This window comes from Zalophus californianus, chromosome 15, assembly GCF_009762305.2.
Source record: "Zalophus californianus isolate mZalCal1 chromosome 15, mZalCal1.pri.v2, whole genome shotgun sequence".
Lineage (NCBI taxonomy): Eukaryota > Metazoa > Chordata > Mammalia > Carnivora > Otariidae > Zalophus > Zalophus californianus.
The window spans coordinates 30,041,863-30,067,735 of NC_045609.1; the positions used below are offsets into that span (position 1 = coordinate 30,041,863).

General features: G+C 38.0%; 2 protein-coding genes across 2 annotated transcripts in view; one reads left to right on the forward strand and one right to left on the reverse strand.

Moving 5' to 3' along the window:
• Positions 1-25,873, forward strand: part of TET1 (tet methylcytosine dioxygenase 1) — a 127,394-nt gene that overhangs the window by 61,581 nt on the left and 39,940 nt on the right. Inside the window, exons 4-6 of the mRNA XM_027589225.2 lie at positions 10,500-12,819; positions 17,121-17,211; positions 17,767-17,860. Coding sequence (XP_027445026.1) covers positions 10,500-12,819; positions 17,121-17,211; positions 17,767-17,860 — 2,505 coding nt within the window. The remainder of the gene's footprint in view (positions 1-10,499; positions 12,820-17,120; positions 17,212-17,766; positions 17,861-25,873) is intronic.
• On the reverse strand, positions 3,452-4,053 carry LOC113919721 (ATP synthase subunit d, mitochondrial-like). The gene has a single exon (XM_035724116.1). The coding sequence runs from the start codon at positions 4,014-4,016 to the stop codon at positions 3,531-3,533; it is 486 nt and encodes a 161-aa protein (XP_035580009.1). The 5' UTR covers positions 4,017-4,053; the 3' UTR covers positions 3,452-3,530.

Genomic DNA, 25,873 nt, shown 5'->3' on the forward strand with positions numbered 1-25,873 from the left:
GAATTGAGTTTTTTTAAGTTTTAAGTGTCGACGGTAATCTTGGGTCAGTAAACATTACTAAATATTAGTAACTAATGGAATACATCATAAATGTTAATTATTACTTAAAGAGCAGTGCCTTGGGAGAGACCTCTAGTTTGATTCTGGGTCTGAGAGTATTGATTTGACTTTGCCTAGTTACTTAAACTTTCTAAATTTTATCAGAAGAATGGAGATACTAATACTATACTTAGGAAAAGCAAAGGAGATAATTCCTATAAAACGTTAATGAGGGCGCCTGGGGGGCTCAGTCGGTGATCCCAGGGTCCTGGGATGAGTCCCACATCGGTCTCCCTGCTCGGCGGGGAGCCTGCCTCTCCCTCTCCCACTCCCCCTGCTTGTGTTCCTGCTCTTGCTATCTCTGTCTCTGTCAAATAAATAAATAAAATCTTAAAAAAAAAACAACACATGAATGATGATGCCTGGCAAGCAGTCAATGCTCAATACATGAATAATAGCTACTAATAAATATTTTTTTTCTTAATTGTGGATTTGAGACTGGAGTTAGTAGGTTTTTGCTATATGTTGAAGGACATGTAACAAAAAAAGAACTACCTATTAGGTGTTTTTCCCCTAAATAGTCAGTTCATTTCCACACATAGTAAGGTCCAACAATATGTATAAATGCATTATTTCATTTAATCTTCACAATAAACTGGTTCAGTGAATGCTGTTGCTCGTCCTGATTTATCTTAGGGAAACTGAGGCTCAAAGAGGCTTCATAGAGCAAGGGCTCCCTCTCAGCCACCTGGTTGGTAAGTGATGGAGCAGGGAAAGTAGCCAAACTTTGATTCCATTAAAGCCCCATTCTGAAAAATCTGTGAAACATAAAGAATAAACTACACTGGACACAGAGTTGGTTATAACTTTAAGCATGGGGAAGACTGTTCATGAAAAGGGTGAAGAATGAACAGACAGTGGGTTTGGCTTTGGAGTCCTCCTAAGTTGTAGGCTCAGGGCGACACATCTATAACCTGGGGACAGAGGCACAGAAACCTGGAGCTCCCAGGGACACCTAGATTTTAGAGTTTCAGTTGAGACTCTCCTTGGAGGTCTACAAAAGAGCAGGTTAAGCAATGATGGAATTTGGCAATTGAGGGCTCACGTGTAGAACCTTGGGGTAGCCATTTAAGACATTTGAAGGAGGAGGGAATTTGATAGGATGATAGCTTGAGGCAAATTTCGGGTCTGAAAAGGTTTTTAGTCTTTTTGACTTGGAATAAATTGTACTGGCTCAAAGCTTCGGAGAAAGATGGAAGGAACAAGGACACCTGGGACTAGAGAGGTTTCATTCTTAGGTCAGTTTTGTATACATTCATAACCCATCTACAATTTACATGTTTTTGGATTAAATAGAAATTGTCCCTCCCTCTAACAATCTGCTTCCCCTCCTCTGGCCGCCGCCCCTCGCCCCGCCCCCAGTTAAAGACTTTACTTTGGATTCTGAGACCCTGTGGCCAAATGAGGGTGGAGTTTTTGTTGGGGATAGGAGTAAAAAAATTCGAATAGAAAAGAAGTCTGGATGTGGTGGATGGAAGTGGAAAAGGAACTTTCAGAGTCTCTGGGATGACTTCTATTCAGCCCAGGCGTGGAAGAGCCCTAAGGCTTCATGGCACCCAGGTCGGACACGTGGGGATAAGTACAGACTCAGTCCCATACACCCCACCTTCTCCTGCCTTTCTATAAACTTTGGACGTCTTATAGGGTGGCTGTAGGCAAGCTGCAGAAAACAACAGAGACAAAGCTCAAATATGAGGGCTACAAAACGTGGTGGGGTGGGTGTCCTCTTTTTATGCCTCAAAAAGGAAAAGAACTAGACAGTTGTACTGCTGCAGGAAAATAAGGTAACTGTTTTGCAGGTCCCCTTTGAAGAAAGATATGTGTGTGTGTGTGTGTGTGTGTGTGTGTGTGTTCAGTGTTGATTTTAGCTTTGGTGAATGGCTGGTTTATCTTTCTTTTAATTTCAGTTTGGGTTTGTTCGAAAGCAGTTGTGCAGAGCAGGGACTGACCTCCACACTTCCGTGGGAATGTGGGAGGTCAAATACCGGATCCAGCATGATTGCATCATTTTAAAGTCAACATAAATGGAGCCACCAGTGGTTCTGAATTTTTTTCTCCAAACACTTAATTTTCAGGTTGAGAACATAGGTCCTGAGAGTGTCACATCTAATCAGGTATACATACTTTATGGGCTGCTCCTTGTCTTCTACGTCTTAGTTTTTCTTTTTTTTTTAGGGCTTATTTATTTATTTGAGAAAGAGTACGTGAGTAGGGGGAGGGGCAGAGGGAGAGAGAGAGAGAGAGAGAGAAGCAGACTCCGTTGTCAGTGCAGAGCCCAATGTGGGGCTCTCGTGGGGCTCTATCCACCTCACGACCCTGACATCATGACCTGAGCCGAAATCAAGAGTCGCACGACTCAACCTATTGAACCACCCAGGCGCCCCTTCTACACGTTAGTTTTTTTAATTCATCAAAGTGGATGAAGATCAGTTCTTGATTGCTGGGAGAGGGTAAAAAAAATCTTAGATATTATGATGGGACCACATTACTACATATCTGTGGAATTAAAATTTCCTGGGGAAGGCTATTAGGGAAAAAGTGTTTTAAAAGACTACTGGGTGGGGGGTGAAAAAAGAAAGCAAAAAAAAAAAAAAAACCACCAAAAAACCCTAAAGGCAGGTTGAGAAACACTGATCTGCGTGCAGTAAGGTCATAGTCTTGTGGACCATGTCTCTGTACATGCTTTGAAAGACTTTTCCATGTGATCTGAGCAGCTGTTTCTTGATACAGGAAATACAGCATGTATGTAATGTGAGTGTTGGGAGAGGCGACAGTCAGATTCTGTCCAAAGGGCATAGTCATTTCAGAATAAAATACCACTTTGCTCAATGCCATTTGAGCTAATGCAAGAGTGGGTGTGAGTGTCACTATGATAGGAATGTGGAAAATGAGAAAACAGGGTGCTTAGCAACTATTGGACCCAGATCTGATCTAAGGTGATCAACATTCTTGTCGGTTCAGAAGGGGTAAGGGACCCAGCGCAACGTATAGTCTTGTGCCTAGCATAGAGCGCAACGCAGAGAACTGGAAGAATTTGAATTACTGTCCTTTATTTATTTATTTATTTATTTATATTTATTTATTTATTTGACAGGGAGATAGCAAGAGAGGGAACATAAGCAGGAGGTGTGGGAGAGGGAGAAGCAGGCTCCCTGATGATCAGGGAGCCTGATGCGGGGCTCGATCCCAGGACGCTGAGATCATGACCTGAGCCACCCAGACGTCCCTACTGTCCTTTAAACGGTACCCTGGGGCACTTTTGGGGTGGTAGAGGATGAAGAGAAGAGACACTGGTGGGCATGAGCTTGGGTCCCCAGAGTATATATGGCACTTGAGAGAGTAAAACAGCCAATTTTTTTTTTCACCGTATCATTATTTTTAATGTCCAGCATTTACAACACGAGGGCCAGAGCTTTCTCCCCAACTCAAGTTTATAAATTCTCAATTGGCTTGTGAGGCCAATAGGGATACTTCTTCTTGTCTAATCTGGTTTCTGGGAAGACTTCATTCAGGTCCTCAATGGTCATCTGATCAAATGGAATTACATTCCTCATCTTCTCCAGCTCTTTTTCATATTCCTCAATCCTGGCCTTTGAGAGAGACAAAAACTCGGCACAACTTTTCACATCTTCTTTTTCTTCAGCATCCACCTGAACAGTATATTTATCCTCTGGCACAGGAACCTTCAGGGCATTAAACTTCTTCTCAAAGTCATCTACCAAACCAGCCTTTGCCACATTGGCCTTGTAGTAAGCCCAGTCGATAGCAGGTGGTTTCTCAGGGAGAGTAGCCAATCTGGAGGTAAGTGTCTCATTCCAGGATTTCAGGGAGTTAGCAATGGCCTTCTGGTTTCGGGGTATGATCTCCCCAAAAGCTACCCAGTCAATGGTTTTTAGAGCAAGTTTTCGCGCAGCCATCTTGAGATCCTTCACCGACCCCGGCGGCCTAGAGTCCACAGCCTAAAACAGCCAATTTTTTGTGATACCCTTCACTTCCTTCAGAGAATTAGTCTGCTACAGGTAGACATTCGGGTATTATCAGTTACTTGTTAAAATACACAAAGCTGTCAAAACATATCATTAAGTGCAAGTATAACTAGGATAAGTTCTCAGAAGTGAAAATGCTGTATCAAAGGAGAGGTTGAATTTGTAATTTTGATAGTTATTGCCAAATTGCTCTCCATAGGGATAATACCATTTTGCACTCCATCAGCATCATATGAGAGTATATATCCCCACAACTTCCCCAAGGGCCTAGGTGTTCAAACATTTTGATGTTTGCTATTTTGATAGGTGAAAAATGTTATCTGTGCCATGTTTAATTTGCATTTTTCTTAAAATTGAGCACCTTTTTACAGGGTCCACCTTGGGATTGTAGTGAAGATCAAATGAGTTATTGCACCATGTAAGGAGTGTATATCATAATATAGCTAACATTCTTTGGATTATAAGTATTATAATGAAATTGTTAGTGTTCTCTCTTAGTGATACCTCATCCTCACTGTGCTAACAACTTTGGTCATATGGTCTCATTGAATCCCCATTACAATCTATGTGACATCTTAAAAAAGGAGGACACTAAAGTTCAGGCTACATGGCATCTCCTGGGTCAGACAGCTCCAAAGGATTGCTCTTTCCCCATCTTAGTGTTCAGGATTAACAGTAATAGGGGCGCCTGGGTGGCTCAGTCGGTTAAGTATCTGCCTTCGGCTCAGGTCATGATCCCGGGGTCCTGGGATCGAGTCCTGCATCGGGCTCCCTGCTCAGCAGGAAGCCTGCTTCTCCCTCTCCTTCTGCCTGCAGCTCCCCCTGCTTGTGCTTTCCCCCCGCAGCCCGTCAAATAAATAAATGAAATCTTAAAAAAATAATTACCCGGTAATAGAAATTAGCTTGGTTTGTTTTCTTTTCCACACTTCTGTTTAAAAATAAACATGTTTATACATTATTTAGATGTACCTTTTAAACATAAGGCAGTGTTACATATTTTTCAAGTTGCTTTTTCACTCATCCCTGCTGACTCTTTTTTTATTAACAGCTTTATTGAGATATACTCATATACCATACAGTTCATCTGTTTTGCTGATTCACTTTTGTCATGACATGAACTTGAATTTGTTGTTTTTCCCCAGTAGTGGTAAAAGTTTGTTCTGGCCATTCAGTTTCACTGTGAACAGCAAGTGAAACTAATAAGTAACCGTATTCTCAGTGCACATACACACATACCCATACAATTACATTAAATATGTGTTTGTAAGAGTTCCGGTTGATTTCTGAGAACAGAGAAAATCTTACTAGCCCCTACTCAAATGTAATCTATCAAATTGTTTTCTTAAAGGTTATGTTTAGTAGTTGGCATTGTGTGGAGCATATTCTCGTGTACCTATAGACCCCATGTTTTCAAATCCCGCATTTTTAAAAAGTCATGAGATAGGGGCGCCTGGGTGGCTCAGTCGTTACAAAAAGCGTCTGCCTTCAGCTCAGGTCATGATTCCAGGGTCCTGGGATCGAGCCCCGCATCGGGCTCCCTGCTCCGTGAGAGGCCTGCTTCTCCCTCTCCCACTCTCCCAGCTTGTGTTCCCTCTGTCGCTGTGTCTCTCTCTGTCAAATAAAGAAATAAAATCTTTAAAAAAAAAAAAGTCATGAGATAATAGGGGAACCTGGGTGGCTCAGTCACTTAAGCATCCGACTCTTGATTTCAGCTCAGGTCATGATCTCAGGGTGGTGAAATAGAGCCCCACATCTTGCTTGGTGCTGGGTGTGGAGCCTGCTGAAGGTTCCCTCTGCCCCCTCCCTATCTAAAAAAAATTGTTAGTGTTCTCTCTTAGTGTGATACCTCATCCTCACTGTGCTAACAACTTTGGTCATGGTCTCACTGAATCCCCATCACAATCTATGTGACAACTTAAAAAAGGAGGACTCTAAAGTTCAGGCTACATGGCATCTCCTGGATCAGACAGCTCCGAAGGATTGCTCTTTCCCCATCTTAGTGTTTAATATTAACAGTAATAGGGGCACCTGGGTGGCTCAGTCGGTTAAGCATCTGCCTTCGGCTCAGGTCATGATCCCGGGTGCTGGGATTGAGTCCTGCATTGGGCAGGAGAGGGAGAAGCAGGCTCCCCGCTGAGCAGGGAGCCCAGTGCCGGACTCGCATTGTTTATTTAGGAACCTGTATATGAGATATAACTGAATGATAAAGGTCAGTTTTTAATTAAGCTCATTAGTTAATGAGAATGTCCTATGTTTGTGGCACGTAAATCTTAAAATGTACTCAGGATCTTTTCATTAGAGGAATGTGTACATTGAAGTCCCGGTATCTTAGATAGGCATATTTGTAAAATTAAAAGCATCGAGTAAAACAAACAGAGCTTCTCTTTTCCTCACTTCTATTTCCCAGTGGTAACTGTTATTAATGTTTTACCTGCCAGCTAGCTTTCAGCAGCTTGTTTATTTAGGATGTCTTGCCATGCAATCACTAGATTGATACATACAAGTAATGGCTGCACATTATTTCACAATATGAATATGAGTTTGTTTATTTCATACTTTCTCTAGTATAAATGTTATATTGCATTATAATTTGCTTACCTACATTTCTGCATTTTTAGTTTTGGCATTTGGGTGGATTAAAAAGTTGCATTTATTTTCATTTCCTTGTCTTCTAGGAAAGTCAAACAGCTTTTCGTCCTGTGGATTTCCACTTAAGCAAAGTACATATTCCTGTCTTTTTCTCACTCTTCTATTGAGTGACTTACTTTTCTTGTTGATTGTGGAAGCTCTTTTACATCAAGAATAGTAACTATTTACATGTAGTATGAATATTTTCCTAGACTATCCTTTGACTTTTTATTTTTTTTAATGGCAATGTTTCTCCCACGTTTTTTGACAACTATATATATGAAGAAATAAGTACATTTTACATCCTGATTAAGTGCACAGACACATTACATAAAGGAGTTACATTGTAGCGTTGCCTTGCCGCCTCGGTCAGAAAAGCATCCAACTCTTGATCTCGGGTTGGGTGTAGAGATTTCTTTCTTTCTTTTTTTTTTTTTTAAGATTTTATTTATTTATTTGACAGAGAGAGACACAGCAAGAGAGGGAACACAAGCAGAGGGGAGTGGAAGAGGGAGAAGCAAGCTTCTGGCCAAGCAGGTTGCCTAATGTGGGGCTTGATTCCAGGACCCTGGGATCATGACTGGAGCCGAAGGCAGACGCTTAACAACTGAGCCACCCAGGCCCCCCTGGGTGTAGAGATTTCTTAAATAAATAAAAATAAATAAAAATTTTGAAATTTGAAGATTTATAATGTAATACTTACTTCTGTTAAATGTAGTGCACTTGTATTTTTCTGTACTATTCCATTAAGACAAAGCACTTGTTTCAAAGCACTAAATTGGTATTGGACCTTGTAGAGTGTGATCAGCAGTTTGCAAAGAACTATGTTATGGTGCCTTTGCTTTAAAAATTGTTCATATAGGAGCACCTGTGTGGCTGTCGTTAAGCGTCTGCCTTCGGCTCGAGTCATAGTCCCAAGGCCCTGGGATCAAGTCCGTAATGGGCTCCCTGATCAGTGGGAAGCCTGTTTCTCCCTCTCCCACTCCCCCTGCTTGTGTTCCCTCTCTCGCTGTCTCTTTCTCTGCCAAATAAATAAAATCGTAAAAAAAAAATTGTTCATATCATATGTATTGAAAATACTTTTTTCCTTTATGGCTTCTCATTTTTTACTCTTGCTTGGGAATATTTTCCCTGCTTTCTACATTTTGTTTTTTGTATTTAAATTATTAATATATCTGTAATTCATAGTACATATTATGAGATGGGGGTCAAATTTCCCCCTTGTCATTATTAAGAAATTGATACATTTCTCCACTGCTTAGAAATGCCATAATTTTGGGGCTCAGTCATTAAGCGTCTGCCTTCGGCTCGGGTCATGATCCCAGGGTCCTGGGATCGAGCCCCACATCGGGCTCCCTGCTCAGAGGGAAGTCTGTTTCTCCCTCTCCCACTCCCCCTGCATGTGTTCCCTCTCCCTGTGTCTCTCTCTGTCAAATAAATAAATAAATAAAAATGTCTAAAAAAAAAAGAAATGCCATAATTTTAATAATAAATTGTTAAATATTTTCAAGTTTATCTGTTAATTTATTACCCTGTATGTTAAGAAATTTAGTTTTTTAGATTAATTTTTTAAAGTTACTATAGAAATGTAATATACGTATAGAAAATATATGTATGATAATTTTATATTTTGATAAATTTTGACAAATTAAACATAACCTGTGTAACCTGTGTGCCCTGATCAAGAAATTAAATACAGTTTATTTCTACTAACTTTTTTTTTTTTAAAGTTTATTTATTTGACAGAGAGAGCACAAGCAGGGGGAGCAGCAGAGGGAGAGAGAGAAGCAGGCTCCCCGTTGAGCAGGGAGCCCGATGTGGGACTCGATCCCAGGACCCTGAACCGATGGCAGATGCTTATCTGACTGAGCCACCCAGGCACCCCTATTTCTACTAAGATTGTTTAATGTGAAAGAAAAGATTGTTTAATGTTTAATTATACAGTTGGGTAATGCTTATATATTTTATAGCTATTCTGTACTTTGATTTGGTTTTTCAGTCAGTACTCCTGGTTTTTCTATGGACTCAGGTATATCACCTTCATTCAATAGGAAGTCTCCTAATCTTATATTTTTCTCTCCCTGAGGCATTGAATAGAATGTCCAGAACCATACTAAAGATTAGGAGGTGGAGGTTATCTTTACATTCGCTCCTGACAGCAGTTGGAAATGCCCCTACCGTCTCAATTCCTATGTTGTAATTTTAGATGAGCTGTTGGGTTTTAAAAATAGGGATTAGTAGGGGAAATAAGAGAGTGATTGCTTAATGGGTACAAGGTTTCTTTTAGGGGTGATGAAAATATTCTGGAATTAGATAGAGGTGATTATTGTATAACATTTTAATATACTTAAAAACCACTGCATTTTATGATTTTAAATGGTAAATTGATTAATTTTATTTTGTAGGCATTTCATCTAAAGTTTTTTTTAAAGGGATTATATCATTCCCACTAAACACAATGGCGTAAGTGAAAAGACAAAAAATACTAACTGCTAATAAGAATGTGCAGCAGTTAGAGCTATCATAATTACTGGTGGGAGTGTATATTGAATAACCACTTTAAAAAATTCTCTGGCCTGTCTACTAAAGCCGAAGTTAACATACACATACACACACACTTGATAACCCAGTACTTCCACTCCACCCAATGTGTATATATTATATGTTCACCACAAGATTACAGTAATACTTATACTGGTATACAACCAAAAATAACTCAAATGTCCATCTACAGTACAATCAATAAATACATTGTAATATTTTCATTCAATGAATTACTATACAACAGTAAGAATCAATGGACTGCAACATGGATGAATCACAAGTACAATTTTGAGTGAAAGGAAGTCAGTTATGTAAAGTTTGGAAATAAGCAAAAGAAATCTATGATAGATGTCAAAATAATGGTTACCCTTTGGCAGTGGAATGATGACGAGACGGGAGTTTCTTGGCTGGAATCTGGGCACTTGGGGGGTTCATCTATGAAAATTCAGTTCGCTGTATACTTAGGATTTGTTCACTTCTCTGTGTGTATTTTGTATTTCAGTACAGTTTGCATTAAGATAATAGATATTGCCCATCGAATGGTACCAATGTAAAAATATTTTAAAGATTTATTTGTAGGGGCACCTGGGTGGGTTAGTCAGTTAAGTGTCCAGACTCTTGATTTTGGCTCAGGTCATGATCTCAGGGTCATGAGATTGGACCTGCATCGGGCTCTGCACTGAGCATGGAGCCTGCTTAAGATTCTCTCTCTCCTTCTGCCCCTCACAACCCCGCCACCCACCCCCTTACACTTCCTTGCTCTCTCTCTAAAAAAAAAAAAAAAAAAAGATTATTTTGAAAAGCAAATAAGTATACCAAAATATTTACAGGTATGAGTTAATGATATTTGTACTTTATTTTTTTTCTTTTTCCCTCCACACCCCTTTTGGTATTTTATTGAAAAGTAAAAAGCAGGGGCGCCTGGGTGGCTCAGTCGGTTAAGCGGCTGCCTTCAGCTCAGGTCATGATCCTGGGGTCCTGGGATCGAGCCCCACGTCCAGCTTCCTGCTCAGCAGGGAGTCTGCTTCTCCCTCTCCCTCTGCCTGCCACTCTGCCTACTTGTGCTCTCTCTCTATCTCTCTGTCAAATAAATAAATAAAATCTTTAAAAAAAAAGTAAAAAGCAAAAGTAATTTTTTTTCAGGGGCTTTACATTTCATTCATGTTAAATCGTAAAGTTCCTGTGGCTCTTATTCCAATATTTGCATAGATAATATGAGATATTTCTGTGCTTGTTTTGTAGGCATATTTTGTCAACAAACCAGTAAATGGCCCCAAGTCAGAATCCATGGAATACAGGAGGAGCTATGGGGGGGAACAGAGATTGGAATTAAACCCACCTCCCCCCGAAAATGTAACTAAAAATGAAGAAAGTATGACAGGTATTGAAGTGGAGAAGTGGACGCAACACAAGAAATCACATTTAACCGATCATGTCAAAGGCGAATTTAAGGCAATTGTGACAGAAGCTGAAAAATTAAAAAAATCTGAAGATGACAGGAAAAAAGTCCTACTTACTGACTTAATTGAGCCTCAGAAATTGTTTGCACAAACCGTAAGAAACGGCATTAAAAATGTACGCTATTTACCAACCGAAACAAATGTGTCTTTTAAAAAATTCAATATTGAAGAATTTGGCAAGGCATTTGAAAACAAGTCCTATAAATTCCTGAAAGACACTGCCAACCATAATGCCATGAGTTCCATCGCCGCTAGTACGAGCTGTGATCATCTCAAAGGGAGAAATAATGTTTCAGTCTTCCAGAAATCTGGCTTTAACTGCAAGTCTTTTCCAGATCCTGCACCGTTCAACTTAAATAGTCATACTAGTACACACAATGAAAGTGATGAACCAAAATCTCTAGAAAATATACCAAGTAAAGAACCAAAAGGTGGATCTCCAGTTCAACCAAGCCTTCTATCCCTAATGAAAGATAGGAGATTAACACTGGAACAAGTGGTGGCCATAGAAGCTCTGACCCAACTGTCAGAAGCCCCATCAGAAAATTCCTCACCATCAAAGTCAGAGAAGGATGAAGAAACGGAACACAGAACAGCGAGTTTGCTTAATAGCTGTAAAGCTATTCTCTATTCTGTAAGAAAAGACCTCCAAGACCAAAACTTACAAGGGGAGCCAGAAAGCCTTCATCACTATCCATCTTTGGAAAAGCAGAGTTCATGTGACACAGTGGTATTCAATGGCCAAAACATTTCCAAGTCACACAACAGCTCAGCTGCTAACCAGGCACCTACAAAGTCACAGGAATACTCAAAAGTCACAAATTCGGTATCTCTTTTCATACCAAATTCAAATTCACCTAAAATTGACACCAATAAAAATGTTGCTCCAGGTAGAATTACTCTTGATAGTTCTAAGAATTTGCACCATTTGCCACCATCTAGTGATAAATTGGGATACTGTAACCAGTCACTGGCCAACAGTAAAAAGATAGACTTAAAAGACGATCCGTCATGTCTAAATACAATACACAGCAAAATAGAGGAAGACGTTGCAACACAGTTAACACAACTTGCATCAATAATTAAATTCAATTACATAAAACAAGAGGACAGAAAGGTTGAAAGTACACCAACAAGCCTTGTTGCATATAATGTACAGCAAAAATGTAGTCAGGAGAAGGTCACAGTACAACAGAAACCACCTTCCAGTGTACAAAATAATCATAGCTCATCACTGACAAAGCAAAAGAACACAACACAGAAAAAGACAAGAGCTACCCCATCAAGAGATCGGCGGAAAAAGAAGCCTATAGTCATAAGTTGTCAAGAAAATGACCGGAAAAAGCAGGAACAGTTGTCATATGAGTACAGTAAGTTACATGACATTTGGATAGCATCTAAGTTTCAAAGATTTGGTCAGTTTGGTCCACACGACTTTCCCATTCTCTTGGGAAAAATTCCTCCCCTAACCAAAGTATGGAAACCACTGACTCAAACGAGTTCAGCATTAGAACACAAAAAATTATTTCCTCCACTCACTCAGATAAAATTTGAGCGTTATTATCCTGAATTAGCACAGGAAAGAAACATGAAGGTTGAACCGTTGGATTCTCTCCCATTATGCCAGTTAAAAACAGAATCCAGTGGACAGGCGTTTACAGAAAAAGTTGATAATTCTCAGGTACAGCCAACAGTGAATGTCAATCAGAAAGCTCATCCTTTACTCCAGCCCGCCCTTCCAACTAACCAGTGTGCTAATGTCACGGCCGGTGATGACCAAACACAGTTCCCGCGGAATGTTAAAGACCAACTCATGCATCAGAAACTGCCAACATTGCCTGGTATCTCTCATGAAACCCCCTTACCAGACCCAGCACAAATTCTCAGGAATGTCAATGTAGTATGTTCAGGTGGAATTACAGTGGTTTCTACCAAGAGTGAAGAGGACATCTGTTCATCTAGTGTTGGAGCTTCAGAATTTTCCCCAGTAGACAGTGCACAGAAAAGTTTTAATGATTATGCCATGAACTTCTTTACCAATCCTACAAAAAACCTGGTGTCCACAACGAAAGATTCTGAATTGCCAACATGCAACTGTCTTGGTAAGTGTGCACACGTGTGCCTGAGTGCATGCGTGTGTGTGTGTGTTTCTTCTTTGTTTACCTCCATTAATTGCCTTGTCATGACCATATCAAATTTTGGGTTATCTTTTATATGTGGCATTTTTGCCCCATTCGTATACTGGCGAAAGTGGACTGAATTCTATACCTATTTTTCTGTTGGACCTCTATTGATTTTGCTCAAATAATTGGGAAATTTTTAATTCATAATTTGGAAACTTTCTCAAGTGGAAAATTTGCTGATTTCTCTTGGCTAAATGTCTCCTAAGTTATTTATTGTGTGTATCATAAGAATGAATTCCTTTAATACTCTATTAGGGTTTATTCTTCCTATATTTAAAAGTATTTCAACGTATAAGTATTTTGTTTAAGAAATATGTTGTATTGTGAGATATACATACACAGAATGTAAAACATACGTGCAGCTTAACAAATAACTATAAAAAGTATCTGTAATTGCCACCCCATTCAAGAACCAGAACGGGTTTGTTTCTTTTTCAATGCCTGGTGCTTTTCTGCTCTGCAATACAAAAAATGTCCCTATAAATGAAAATCCAGTCTTGGCCATTGAAGAATTTGTAAACCTCTTGAAATTTTAAAATATGAAATTGTTGTATAATATTGATTGCCTATAAAAAAACAAATAGGTATGTGCAAATAGCTGATTTATGGAGCAATTTATAACTGATATATATTTTGTGCCCTAGCAGTCATTGAAAGAGAACATCCAGGAACTAATAATTAGAATTTTTATCGATGTATTAAAAGCCCTGAGAAAATCTTCCTGGACTAACGATTCTTAGGCAGGCCTTACGAGAAAGTCACTTAGTATTTGAAATACGTGAAAGCTGAATTTGAACCCTGTAGTGATTATTCACTGTCTATGGTCAAATTTCATGTAAGTGATCAAATAAAAGGAATTAATTTACTCAAATGTAGCTGTAATAGAGAGATTAAATAGATTGTGTCATTAAAGTTTCGTAGGCTGCTTGATGCCCTCATTATTTCAGCTTTTATACAACTTATGAGGACAGAATTTGTGAAATAACCTATTTTGAACTCAAATAGTTTAATTATTAAAAGTCTTATTAAAAAAAAATCTTAAAATATAGCCTCAAATCACAGATTTAAGATTTACCCTGAACAAAGGAAGTTTTTTTTTGCCTGAAGTAGGTGTTCATTAGTACATTCCAGAATGGGTAAATGATTGTTTGGAAGGATAAACTATATCATTTTGATTTTTTTTTTTTTAAACCACAGTAGAAAAAATAGTGAAGTGTAGCAATGACTTTTTGCTCTTGATTATCTAAAGTACATTGATACTCTGAAGTCAAGCCTTCCATTTCTCCACTCATCATTCAACGCAGTTTTGACAGCCTACCATGTGCTAGGCCCCGGGAATAGGCTCTTTTTAGAAGGATCTCATAATCTGAAAAGGGTGACAATGCTGAGTGGGGTTGAATTGGGAGAATGAAAGGTTCTTGGAGCAGGGACAGAAGAGTATAGTAATGATGCCTTCTGTTCCAGATCTTTTACTGCAAGTCTGATACTGTACCACTACCTTGACTTGTTATATTCATAACATGCCTACAAAGGGAGGATGAGTTATCTCCATTTTACAAGTGAGGAAACTAAGTCATAGGAGGAGGCACAACTAGTAAATGATTAACCTGGAATTAAAAGACAGCAATCTCAACTTCAGAGCCTATGTTTATAGCCTCCTTCTTCTTGTTTTGAAAATCTGAATTAAGAAAGGGGCAGTATTTTTCTGAATATCATTACAAATGGAAAAGATATCTCAAATTTAAAATGCCATTAAAATGTATATAGCTGAGCTATTTTACTGTATGCATAACGTCAGTAGAATGATTGTCTAGTTTCAAGACTTTATTTATACATTACATTGTAACTCGTCACCCTGTAGGAGTTGAGACACCTAGGCATTTAAAGTTTATTGAGCATCTGCAGTGGACCTGTGATTGTTTTATACATTGTCACATGTTTTTCTATAATCATTACATGTGAGGTTATTGTGCTCATTGTGTAGAAATGGGAACTTAAAAACAAAAAAGCAGGGGTGCCTGTGTGGCTCAGTCAGTTAAGCATCCGACTATTTCAGCTTAGGTCTTGAATTGCAGTCATGAGTTCAAGCCCCACGTTGGGCTCCACACTGGGAATGGAGCCTACTTTAAAACAACAACAACAAAAAAGCAGACCCACTCAGAAATCATCCGTGGAACAATCATATCTAAGAGTAAAAGATTTCCATGGAGGGGCACCTGGGTGGCTCAGTCGGTTAAGTGTCCAGCTCAGGTCTTGATCTGAAGTCCACTTGAGATTCTCTCCCTCTGCCCCTCCCCCTGCACACTCACTCTCTCTCTCTCTAAAATAAAATACAATCTTTAATTTTAAAAAAAGTTTTCCATGGAAGTATTGTGTTATAGCAAACTAAGAGTGATTAACCTCTGGATCATGTTTCCTCAATTTGAGCACTATTGGCATTTCAGATAGGATAATTCTTTGAGGTAGGGGAACTGCCCTCTGCATCCTAGCCTGTTAAGGGGCATCCATGGTCTCTATCCACCAGATTCTAGTAATACACACACACACACATATGCACACACACACGCACACACACCTGCCCAGTTGTAACAACTAAAAATGTTCGCCAAATGTCCACTCAGGAAAGATTGCCCCTGGTTAAGAACCACTGCTCTAGATCATCAGTAATAAGTTAAAATTTGTTCAATGTATCTTAGGAAGCCACAAGAGTAATCCTATATTTTATCTGATATCCAATCAAAATGATTAAATAATGACCTTTTGGTAAGGTGCACCATGGCCAGAAATACATTACTCAGCTATTCTAGTTAGACATGATTCTAAGAGGCCAAGTTAAGAATACTGTTTTTGAGAAATAGTAATTCACAGACATAAAATTTCAAATAGTACAAGGGCTCCTGGCTGGCTCAGTTGGTAGAGCATGTGACTCTTGATCTCAGGATTGTAATTTCAAGCTCCACATTGGGTGTAGAAATTGCTTAAATTAAAATTTTTAAATGATAATAATGATAAATTTAAAAAATAAAATTTCAAATAGTAGTGAAATATGATGCAAATGTCTTCTTGCAGTACCATTCTCTAAAGATAAAACCTCTTTAGAGTTTTTTATATGAATTAATGTTATTATTTTCATTTTGCTTGCAGTTTTAGAAAATTTAAGTTTTTAAAATACACTATTTTTGCAATTTGCTTTGTTAAAAATTTAATGAGATCTCAGGTTTTTCCATGTTTGTAAATATTAGGTTCTTTTTTAAGTTATTTTATTTATTTATTTGAGAGAGTACAAGCATGGGGTGGGAGCAAAGGTAGAGCCAGGAAACGGAGCAGGGAACCTGACCTGGGCTCTATTTCAGGATCCGAGATGGTGACCTGAACTGAAGGCAGACCCTTAACCCACTGAGCCATCCAGGCGCCCAGTGTTTATAAATATTAGTTTAATAGTTTTATTGTTTTCCTCTATATAAACATCCCTTAATTTATCCACCTTATCATTTAGTGACAGATGCTAAGTGTGTTTCTCTCTTTCTTTTTTGATATTACAAATAATTGTGACAAGTATGTGTACATTTGCATTACAAATATAATTATGTGAGCATATAGTAGATGAACTCTTAGCAGTGCAATTGCTGGGCTCAGTTTTTTTTTTAAAGATTTTATTTACTTATTTATTTGAGAGAGCGAGAATGAGAGAGAAAGAGAGCACATGAGAGGGGGGAGGGTCAGAGGGAGAAGCAGACTCCCTGCTGAGCAGGGAGCCTGATGCGGAACTCGATCCCGGGACTCCAGGATCATGACCCGAGCCAAAGGCAGTCGCTTAACCAACTGAGCCACCCAGGTGCCCTGGGCTCAATTTTAATAGGATTCTGAGGCCAAGCTTTTAAAGATATATTGCTCTTAGAAAACTTTTAATTTTGCACCTCAATTATTAAAAGATTTCTTTTAAAGCAGGAGATAGGAGAATAAATATGACCCACATCTTAAAATTTTTTGTTTTCCTCCTCTGATGCTTAGAGGAAGAATGAGTTAGGAGGCGCAAGAAAGGAACAAGTTAAATTCTAGGGCCTATTGTCCTAGACTTTAATTATTGAAGTTTACCAAAACCTTGTCAGGATAAATTGTTCTGAATTGAAAAAGAAAAAAAGAATTAATAAAAATAGCTCCTCCTTGCCCCTATGCAATTCTGTAAAGCTTTGGGTCTAATAATCTTATTCCTTCCACAGATCGAGTTATACAAAAAGACAAAGGCCCATATTATACACACCTTGGGGCAGGACCAAGTGTTGCTGCTGTCAGGGAAATCATGGAGAATAGGTGAGGAAATATCCTTCCCTGTTAAAATCATTCATTATTGTGCACCTGACTCAATGCAGAGAGACTATCTCTGGGAACAAATGAAAAGTGAATGGAAAGCCTTCAGGAGTATAATTCGGATGTTTCTTAGGGCCCAGGAAAAGAATAGTGTCCTGGTGTCCCTGCTAAGTAGCTCATCACGTGAGCCTTTGGGCACTCAACAGTACACTCACAAAGCAAGGCTGTCTTTGTTAAATCCAGAAATACTTATTTTGATATCATTGTATAATGGTAGAAATAGTTAAAATACCTCCAACAACACTGCATTCACATCCCTTAAGCTTGTCTTGGAGCCAGTACATTTTTTAAATGAGTGATCTTTAAGGATAAGTAAACAGAATGGGATAACAAATAAAAATACCTGCCACACAAAAGTAAATTTTTAACAAATGTAAATTTTAACAATCAGGGTGTTGGGTTTCTTCTATAAATCTATACCTTCTGTACCTTAAGATGTTAAAAGGGTATATCACCATTAATTGCAATTATTTTCCCTCCACTGTGTTTTGTACTCAGGTATGGTCAAAAAGGAAATGCAGTAAGGATAGAAATTGTAGTGTATACGGGAAAAGAAGGAAAAAGCTCTCATGGTTGTCCAATTGCTAAGTGGGTAAGTATTTTGTACTTATGCTTTTTTCAAAAATGAATTTATTCCACATATAAAATTAATCAAGTTATTTTCCCTGAAAATGTGGATTAGAAAAGTATTCACTCTCATTATTCCCTGGGAAATAATAAGGAAATGATCTATCTTAGCCTGGGCTTTTTATGTTAAATGAACAAAAGTTCACAATTATTACCACGTGACCTTCATCTCCCCAAGGTCACCACTTTTACCAGTTTTTTGTGTACTTTTCAAGATCTTTTAATGCAGTTATAACAGGATAGCATAAATAAATGGCACTGAACTGTTCATACTGTTTTATAACTTTTCTCTGTCTCTGTATTTTGTGATTATTTCCCAAGTCATTATCCATAGGACCACCTTAATGAGGGTCATACGATTCTGAAAGCAAAACTAAATTTTTTATGACATACTCCCAGAACTGTTCCCATGACTACTTGGAGTTTTCTTTTCTTTCTTTCTTTTTTTTTTTTTTCCTACTTGGAGTTTTCTAAACATGCAGAACCATAAGAAGAACTGCATTTGGCTTCTTTAGAAAATTCTCAAGTGAAAACCAAGTTCATAGCCAAATGTATATATTCAATAGGATATTCATATCCACACAAGGGTATTAACCAGTTGATTTGGAATTTTTGACCATAGAATCATTTGACATCCCTGTTCCATCATTTGTTAGTAATGATGATGATGTAAAAAAAAAGTTTTTAATGATGATGATGGTAACAATGGGTAATAAAATAATAGCAACTATCTTTTATTACATATCAGGCACTATGTTAAGAACTTGATATACATTGCCTCATAAATCCTCACACAAAGACTCCATTATGATTTTGAATAAGGTAAAGTTCACTATTTTCATACCTCTTCTGGAGAAAAACAAATGCAAAACAGAGGTAGGATTTTCTTTTTTTTTCCAGAGGTAGGATTTAAACTCGGGTATTCCTAAAGCAAGACAATTGCCACACCCGTAGCTACTCTAGTAGTAGACTATTTGTCCTAGTTACTTTTCCAACTTTAGGAGGGGACAGCAGTTACAAGCACAAGAGCTGCACACTGAACACTAAATACTTTAGAATGCCTCATTTCTTTAGTCTGTTTGGAGATAGATTAAAGTCTAGTCTTGTCAAAATACACATAAGCTCAGAGATCTGGAATTTACCTTGTTTAGGTATCTTACATATAGTCAAGTGCACAAATCCTAAATGTATCTATCAGGGTTATTCTTCATGTGTATAACACTATCTGGATAATGATATAATCATTTTAGGCACCTAGAAGGCTCCCTCATGGCCCTTCCCAGCCAATGATTCCATATAATGATTACTACTATTTTGACATTTATCTCCATAACATTTGTTTTTGTTTTTTAATGAACTTCATATAACTAGAATCATATAGTATATGCTCTTTTGTATCTGTCTCCTTTCACTCAACATTTATAGAACATAGATTTGATGGCTGGTGCTCCAACAGCCATCTGGAAGCCTAAATTGACGGATAGTGGGAAGAATATAGGAGCCCGAATTCTTGGTGATACCAGTAGAGCTGCCATACCAACTTCAGCCCTTCTTAAATCTGAATTTCTTTAACATGGGAGAGAAACAGTTTTGTTTCTTACTTTTTTTAAAACCAGTGATTTGCGGGTTTTCTATTCTATGAAATAGAATCAATTACCAACTAAGATAAACTGCCTTCAATTTGTTACAATGTGCGTGAATTTTAGAACAACAACAGCAAAAAAAACCCATTTTAGAACAAGAAAAATAAGTGAAGAAACTTGTGCTAGTTGAGTACTTTCTATTGATTGCCAGGCCCTAGGCCAGATATTGGGGATACAAACATGAATTAAGATCTACCAGTCATTTCATTTTGTAGATGGAAAGAAAGAAACTGGCCCAGAGTTCTATCAGCCAGTTTGAAACTAGGCTTGCTGGCTACCGTTTACTTTACCCTCCAGGAACACATACGTTTGCTGGGGTCACCTTGCCTCTCAAGAGCTAAATAAAACTTCCTTAAAATGCTCCGCAACTAGTTTTGAACTCTTGTTTCCTCATTTTATGGATCAGTCTCTTGTCCTATCATGCAGTGCTTTCCACACTGTGTTAACTCAGCTATGAAAGTACATCCTTTTCTTAGTCCCCACAAAACACTCATATCAGTTAGCCTCTATGTATAATAGCTTGGGTGAAGATATCTCTAAACAATAGCCAGAGAGATGTTTATTTTTTGTTTTGTTTACTTTTTTTGCAAAAGTAATACGGTTGATTCCAAAGCATTTTAAAGTAGGAAATAATGTACAGATTGCCCATTTTTCTATGGGTTAATAGTCTTCCATTGATTTTATGGGAGCCTTTTTAGAAAATTGACATTTGTGATAAAAGTTACAGATGGATTTCCACAGTTTGTCATTGTTTTTAACACTCAGATTTTTTAAATGAAGTTTTATATTTAAAATATTTTTTTAAAGTTGGGGAAATATTTTATAGATGAAAAATATTTTTCATCTGCTCTTTAATGATTTTAGTATATTGTGTCTTAATTAGAAAAATCTAGCACTTCTAGCTTATAAATCTTCCATTTTCTTTTTGTTGTATTTTAATTTCATTTTTCTGCATTTAACTATTTTATTCATTTTGTGTGTGTAGAATATTGGTAACAACTTATATTTTTTTCAGATGACTACCCTGCCATCCAACACCACTTACTTAATTGTCCATTTTTTCTCCACTGATTTGTATTTGTTTATGTTAGTAGATTTTCAGTTCTATTATCCTAATGTTGTGTCTCCTGTAAAGCATCAAATTACTCTAATTATTTAGGTTTTTGTATCTGATAGAACTAATTCCTCATTTCAATTCTTCAGAAATTTCTTGACTTTTCTTGCCTTGCTTATCTTTCCATGAGTTAATAATCGTCTAATTGCAAGAATAAAGTCTTATTGGTATTATTATTGGAACCATATTGCACAGAAAATTTGGGGAATTTACTTCTCTTTGATGTTTAGTCTTTATATCCTAGATAGTATACCTTTTTATTAGCTAATGCCTTCTTTTGTCCTTCAGAGGTATTTTGATTTTTTTTTTTTTTAAGAATCTCTACACTCAACGTGTAGAGAACCCCAAACCCCGAGATCAAGAGTCATGCTCCGCCAACTGAGCCAGTTTTAATGTTTTGTTTCTAGAGTTTACATGTTTCTTGTTTTTCCAGTTTATTTTTCTTGTGTATCAGAAGTACACTTGTATAATCTATAGTGACAAATTTATATTCTCCTTTCCAAATTTTATATTAATTTCTTTCTTTTCATTTAATGCAATTAGTCAAACAGGCTAACTCCAGTTTTATGTGGCTTTAAATATGGCCTAACCTTATCTTGTTCCTCTGTTTATTGGGAATTTTCCAGAGCGTTCTCATGATCAGGTCATCAGGGAAGGCCTCTCTGGGGAGGGAACATTTAAGCTGAGAACTGAGTGACAAAAAAGAGCCAAGTATGCAAAGAATACTCTCAAGAATGCAGGGAAGAGCATTCCTAAGCAGAGAAAACAGCAAATACAAAGGTAAAAGAAGAGAGTATATTCTTTAATAATCTCAGAGGCGTCCAGTGATTTTGAATAGGTGGAGAATGGAACCAGGTGAGGGTAAAAATGTATAGGCAGAAGCAAGAGCATGAATGAATTTATACACCATAGCACAGAGTTTAGGTTTTAGTCCATGAACATGAAGCCTTGAAGCATTTTAGTTAGGGAGATGTTCTCTATCTGGTTTATGTTTTATAAAGAGCATTCTAAGGAATTAGCTGACAATCTATTAGTTACCTGTTGCTGCTTAACAAGTATCAAATTTAATAGCTTCAAACAGTAAACATTTATTATCTCATAGAGTTTTTGTGGGTCAAGAATCTGAGAGCTGGGGCACCTGGCTGGCTCAGTCAGTAGAGTATGCGACTTTTTTTTTTTTAAGATTTATTTATTTGAGAAAGAATGAGAGAGAGCATGGGAGCGGGCGGGGGGTGGGGGGGCACAGAGGGAAAGAACCTCAAGGAGACTCCCCGCTGAGTGCAGAGCCAAATCAAGGCTTAATCTCACAACCTGAGCAAAAATCAAGAGAGATTGAGAATCCCAACTGAGCCACCCAGGCACCCCCGTGCATGCGACTCTTAAGCTCAGGGTCATGTGTTCAAGCCCAAATTGGGCATGGAGCCTACTTGAAAAAAAAAAAAGTCAAGAATCTATGAGTAGCTTAATAGAGTGCTTCTGGAAGAGGGTCTCGCATGAGCTTGCAGTCATCTGAAAAATTTGACTGCGGAGTATGGAGTGGAGATGGACGGGTCATTTGCAGGAAGCTTTTCCTTGATGGCTGTTTGCTAGAAGCCTCACGTTCTTACCATAGGACTTCTTAAGTATTTCCTCCTGTCATGGCAGCTTAGTTTTCCCCATAGTGAGTCAATCAGTGATAACAAGGAAGAGACTACAATGTCTTTTATGACATTAGCCTTGGAAGTTGCTATTCAGTGTAGTTTTTTTTTTTTTAAGATTTTTATTTATTTACTTGTCAGAGAGAGAGAGAACACAAGCAAGCAGATTGGCAGGCAGAAGGAGAAGCATCCTCGCCTCTATCCCGACCCCAGGACTCCAAGGTCATGACTTGAGCCGAAGGCAGATGCTTAACCAACTGATCCACCCAGGCACCCTCAGCGTAGGAAGTTCTATGCAAGGGTGTAAATACCAGGTGGTGGCGGTCACTGGGAACCTCTTGGAGATGCCTAACACGAAATTCCATCTCTCTTCTTCACTAAAAATATCAATATGTTAAAGACACTACATTAGCATCATAAAATATATCTCTATCAGCCTTGTCCAGTGTATCTAATACTTGGGGCACCTGGGTGGTACAGTTGGTTGACGTTCTGCCTTTGGCTCCGGTCATGCATGATACCGGGGTCCTGGGGTTGGGCCCCCCCGTCATGCTCTCTGCTCAGCATTCTCTCTCTCTTTCTTGCTCTCAAATAAATAAATAAAATCTTCAAAAAAAACTATCAGATATTTAATATGTAATATATCTAATCTATCTGACTTAGTCCTATTTTTTTCTAAAGAGTAAGTCCTTTGTGGATCTTTATTCACAAAATAATGCTATTATTAACATTTGTCATTATGTCAACAGACATTATCAGCAGAAAAGTTCATAAAATATAAATGTATGGTTTACCTATAATTGTAAAGAAAATACTAATGAAGCAACTACCCAGGTCAAAAATAGAGCATTCTTAGATTCCCAGAAGCCCTAAGAACTTCCCATCCTGACTTTTGTGGCAATTTTCTTGCTTTGGGGAGCACCTGGGTGGCTCAGTCAGTTAAGGTTCTGACTCTTGGTTTTGGCTCAGGTCATGATCTCATGGGTCATGGGATGCAGCCCCGTGTCAGGCTCTGTGCTTAGTCTGCTGGGGATTTTCTCTCTCTTCTCCCTCTAGTCCTCTCCCTGCTCACACTTGACCTCTCTCTCTCTCTCTCTCTCTCTCTCTCTCTCAAATAAATAACCTTAAAAAATGTTTTTTTTCCTTGCTTTTTCCCTCCACTTACATGCTTCTCCACAGGATAGTATTGTTGTGCTTCATTTTTTTGTATCTTGCCTTTACATAGTACCTTGTACATTTGCTGAAATAAATAGCAGAGACTGGTTCCCAATATCTGGCATTGATAGTTGACATAGGTTCATTAATCTATATCTGTTAAATAATTCTGAATCCTTTACTTTCTTGCCCATTAAGTATCAAAGGGTAAAAATATCCTTCGATGTGGCAGCTGGCTCTCCCTAGAGTAAGTAATCCAAAAGAGAGCAAGGTAACTGGTGAGCTAAGTGGTGGGATGTTGGAGGATTCTTCCTTCTTGCCTTTCACACCTTCTCTTATGTAATAATAATTACACCGATAGAATTTAGTGTATACCTCCTTTTTTTTTATGAAGACAAATATGAAATCTACAGTTCAAAGATTTTGGTAGCAAGTTTCTGTTGCCATTATTAAGTCTTCAAGGGTTCTTAGGGAGAAAAAAGTATTTAGCATTTTTCCTGAAGCAGTGGTAGCAAAATTACTTTATTTTCCCTTTTGCAATATTTCTTTCAGAATAAATAGAACATTTCAGTACGTAGTGATACATATCTGGCACTTTTCACAAATACAAAAACAACCCGGAGATAAGGAATGAAGTAAAGCACAGTTGCTAAGCAACTTAATGAACATTTTGATATCTACTAATGACAAGTCAAAAGTATAATCTTGATAAAAAAAAAGAATTTATAGTCTGTATCTGTGAAAAAGAAAAGCTAGGTGTCCTAAATGATTATATGTTAGTAAAATCAAAATATTAATCAAACTTTTATTTTTTGCAAACTTTCCAGGTTATTTAAAATATTCGTATGTTCGTTGCTAGTGCCCGAAGCACTGCCCAGCACATAGTCAACACTGAATAAATTTCTGTTGAGTGAATGAATATAGAGCTTAAATAGGACTGCCCTAGAATATTGAATGTTTTGAATTTGAATTGGTATCTTGGAAGAGTTTTGCTGTGGTATTCATTATTCGCTCTTTTCTGAGGAATGCAGAACTTTGAGTATTGGAATTGATAAAGTTGTCCATCGAAAATTTGAACTTTTGATAGAGGTTAAATAAAAAAAAGAGAGGATTAGGTCTCCATAGTCTCCATAGTTTTTAGGACTTCATAACAGATTATTTTGAATAGCACTAGAATAATTCCTATATGGATGTTTTATGCAGGAATGAAGTAAGAGGAAGGGATAGAGGAAGATCAATCATTTTAAACTAAGGAATCCAGTAAACAATTAACTAGTCTAGTGGGTTGCATTGTTCCAGATTTATTTTGCATCTTGCACAGTGTATATTTGCTGTGTATTTGATATTAAGCACTGACCTAAATGAAATACTGTGTGATTTTGTGTAAGTTTTTTCACCCTACATGCAGGCTTACATTTGTTCATCATGGTTGAATTCTGTCCTCTTTTTATTCTGCTGCACTTGCCTCCTTTTCTTGAAGGAGAGGCTTATTGCTTCTTTTTTTAATGGTCACACACAAAAAGCCTAACAGCAAATTCTAACTGGGCAGCACAACTTTCTGAGCCAATCTGACATTGTTTTGCCCTTGCTCTTAACACTGTTTTCTTCGCTAGGTAATCATTAATGCTCCCCCATAATTGTTAGCCTTCAGTACAGGTTTCTGACTCTTTTGTGCTGTCACTGTGGGTCTTGTCAGGGACTAGTTACCCTGTTACTCAGTAGATTTTGGTGGAAAGGATGTACTTTTTTTGACGGAAAGGATGTAGTTTCTTCGATCCAGTAGACTCTATTAACTCCTTATACTACTAACTCCCACCTCTCCCCACCCCCACACACACCCACCCACCACAATTGAGCCGCTGGGGTGGTGGCAGGAGTAGGGAGAAGATTGAAGCAGTAGGCCCCCCAGATGGCTCCAGTGCCTGATCGATTCACACCAGGAAATGGTTCATGGGTTCCTCTCTGTAGGATTGTTTTTTGGTCAGTAGAACAAGTGTGGCAATGAATATATACAATTTATACAAGTGAAGGTTTTCTGAGGTGACCAGAGTTTTGGAAAAGGAGTAAACCATGTATCCAAGTTTTCCAGCGGTCTTGCCTGGATTTATACATGTGTATAATCTTTCCCTTTTTGGTTCCTTTGTTCCAAGATTCTGCTTTAAATGTCTTTGGGCTGCATTTTTATTTCGTTTTATGTGATGAAATGAATGTACATATATTTGTATCTATGTGTGTGTGATCAAATAAACGTGTGTGTGGATTTAAATGATAAATAATCAATGGGTTTTTTGGCTGGCCACCATCATTTTCTGTTGGCTCTACTTTGTCTCCCACGTGATTATTTGATAGCCTCAAAAATGAATTCCAGTATACTTAACATACAGGGCTAATGTAATTTCAGGTGTAACATACAGTGATTGAAATATTCT

What these genes read in the sequence shown, in the direction of transcription:
- LOC113919721 (XM_035724116.1), bottom strand. Translation starts at nt 4,016, where the DNA reads ATGGCTGCGCGAAAACTTGCTCTAAAAACCATTGACTGGGTAGCTTTT.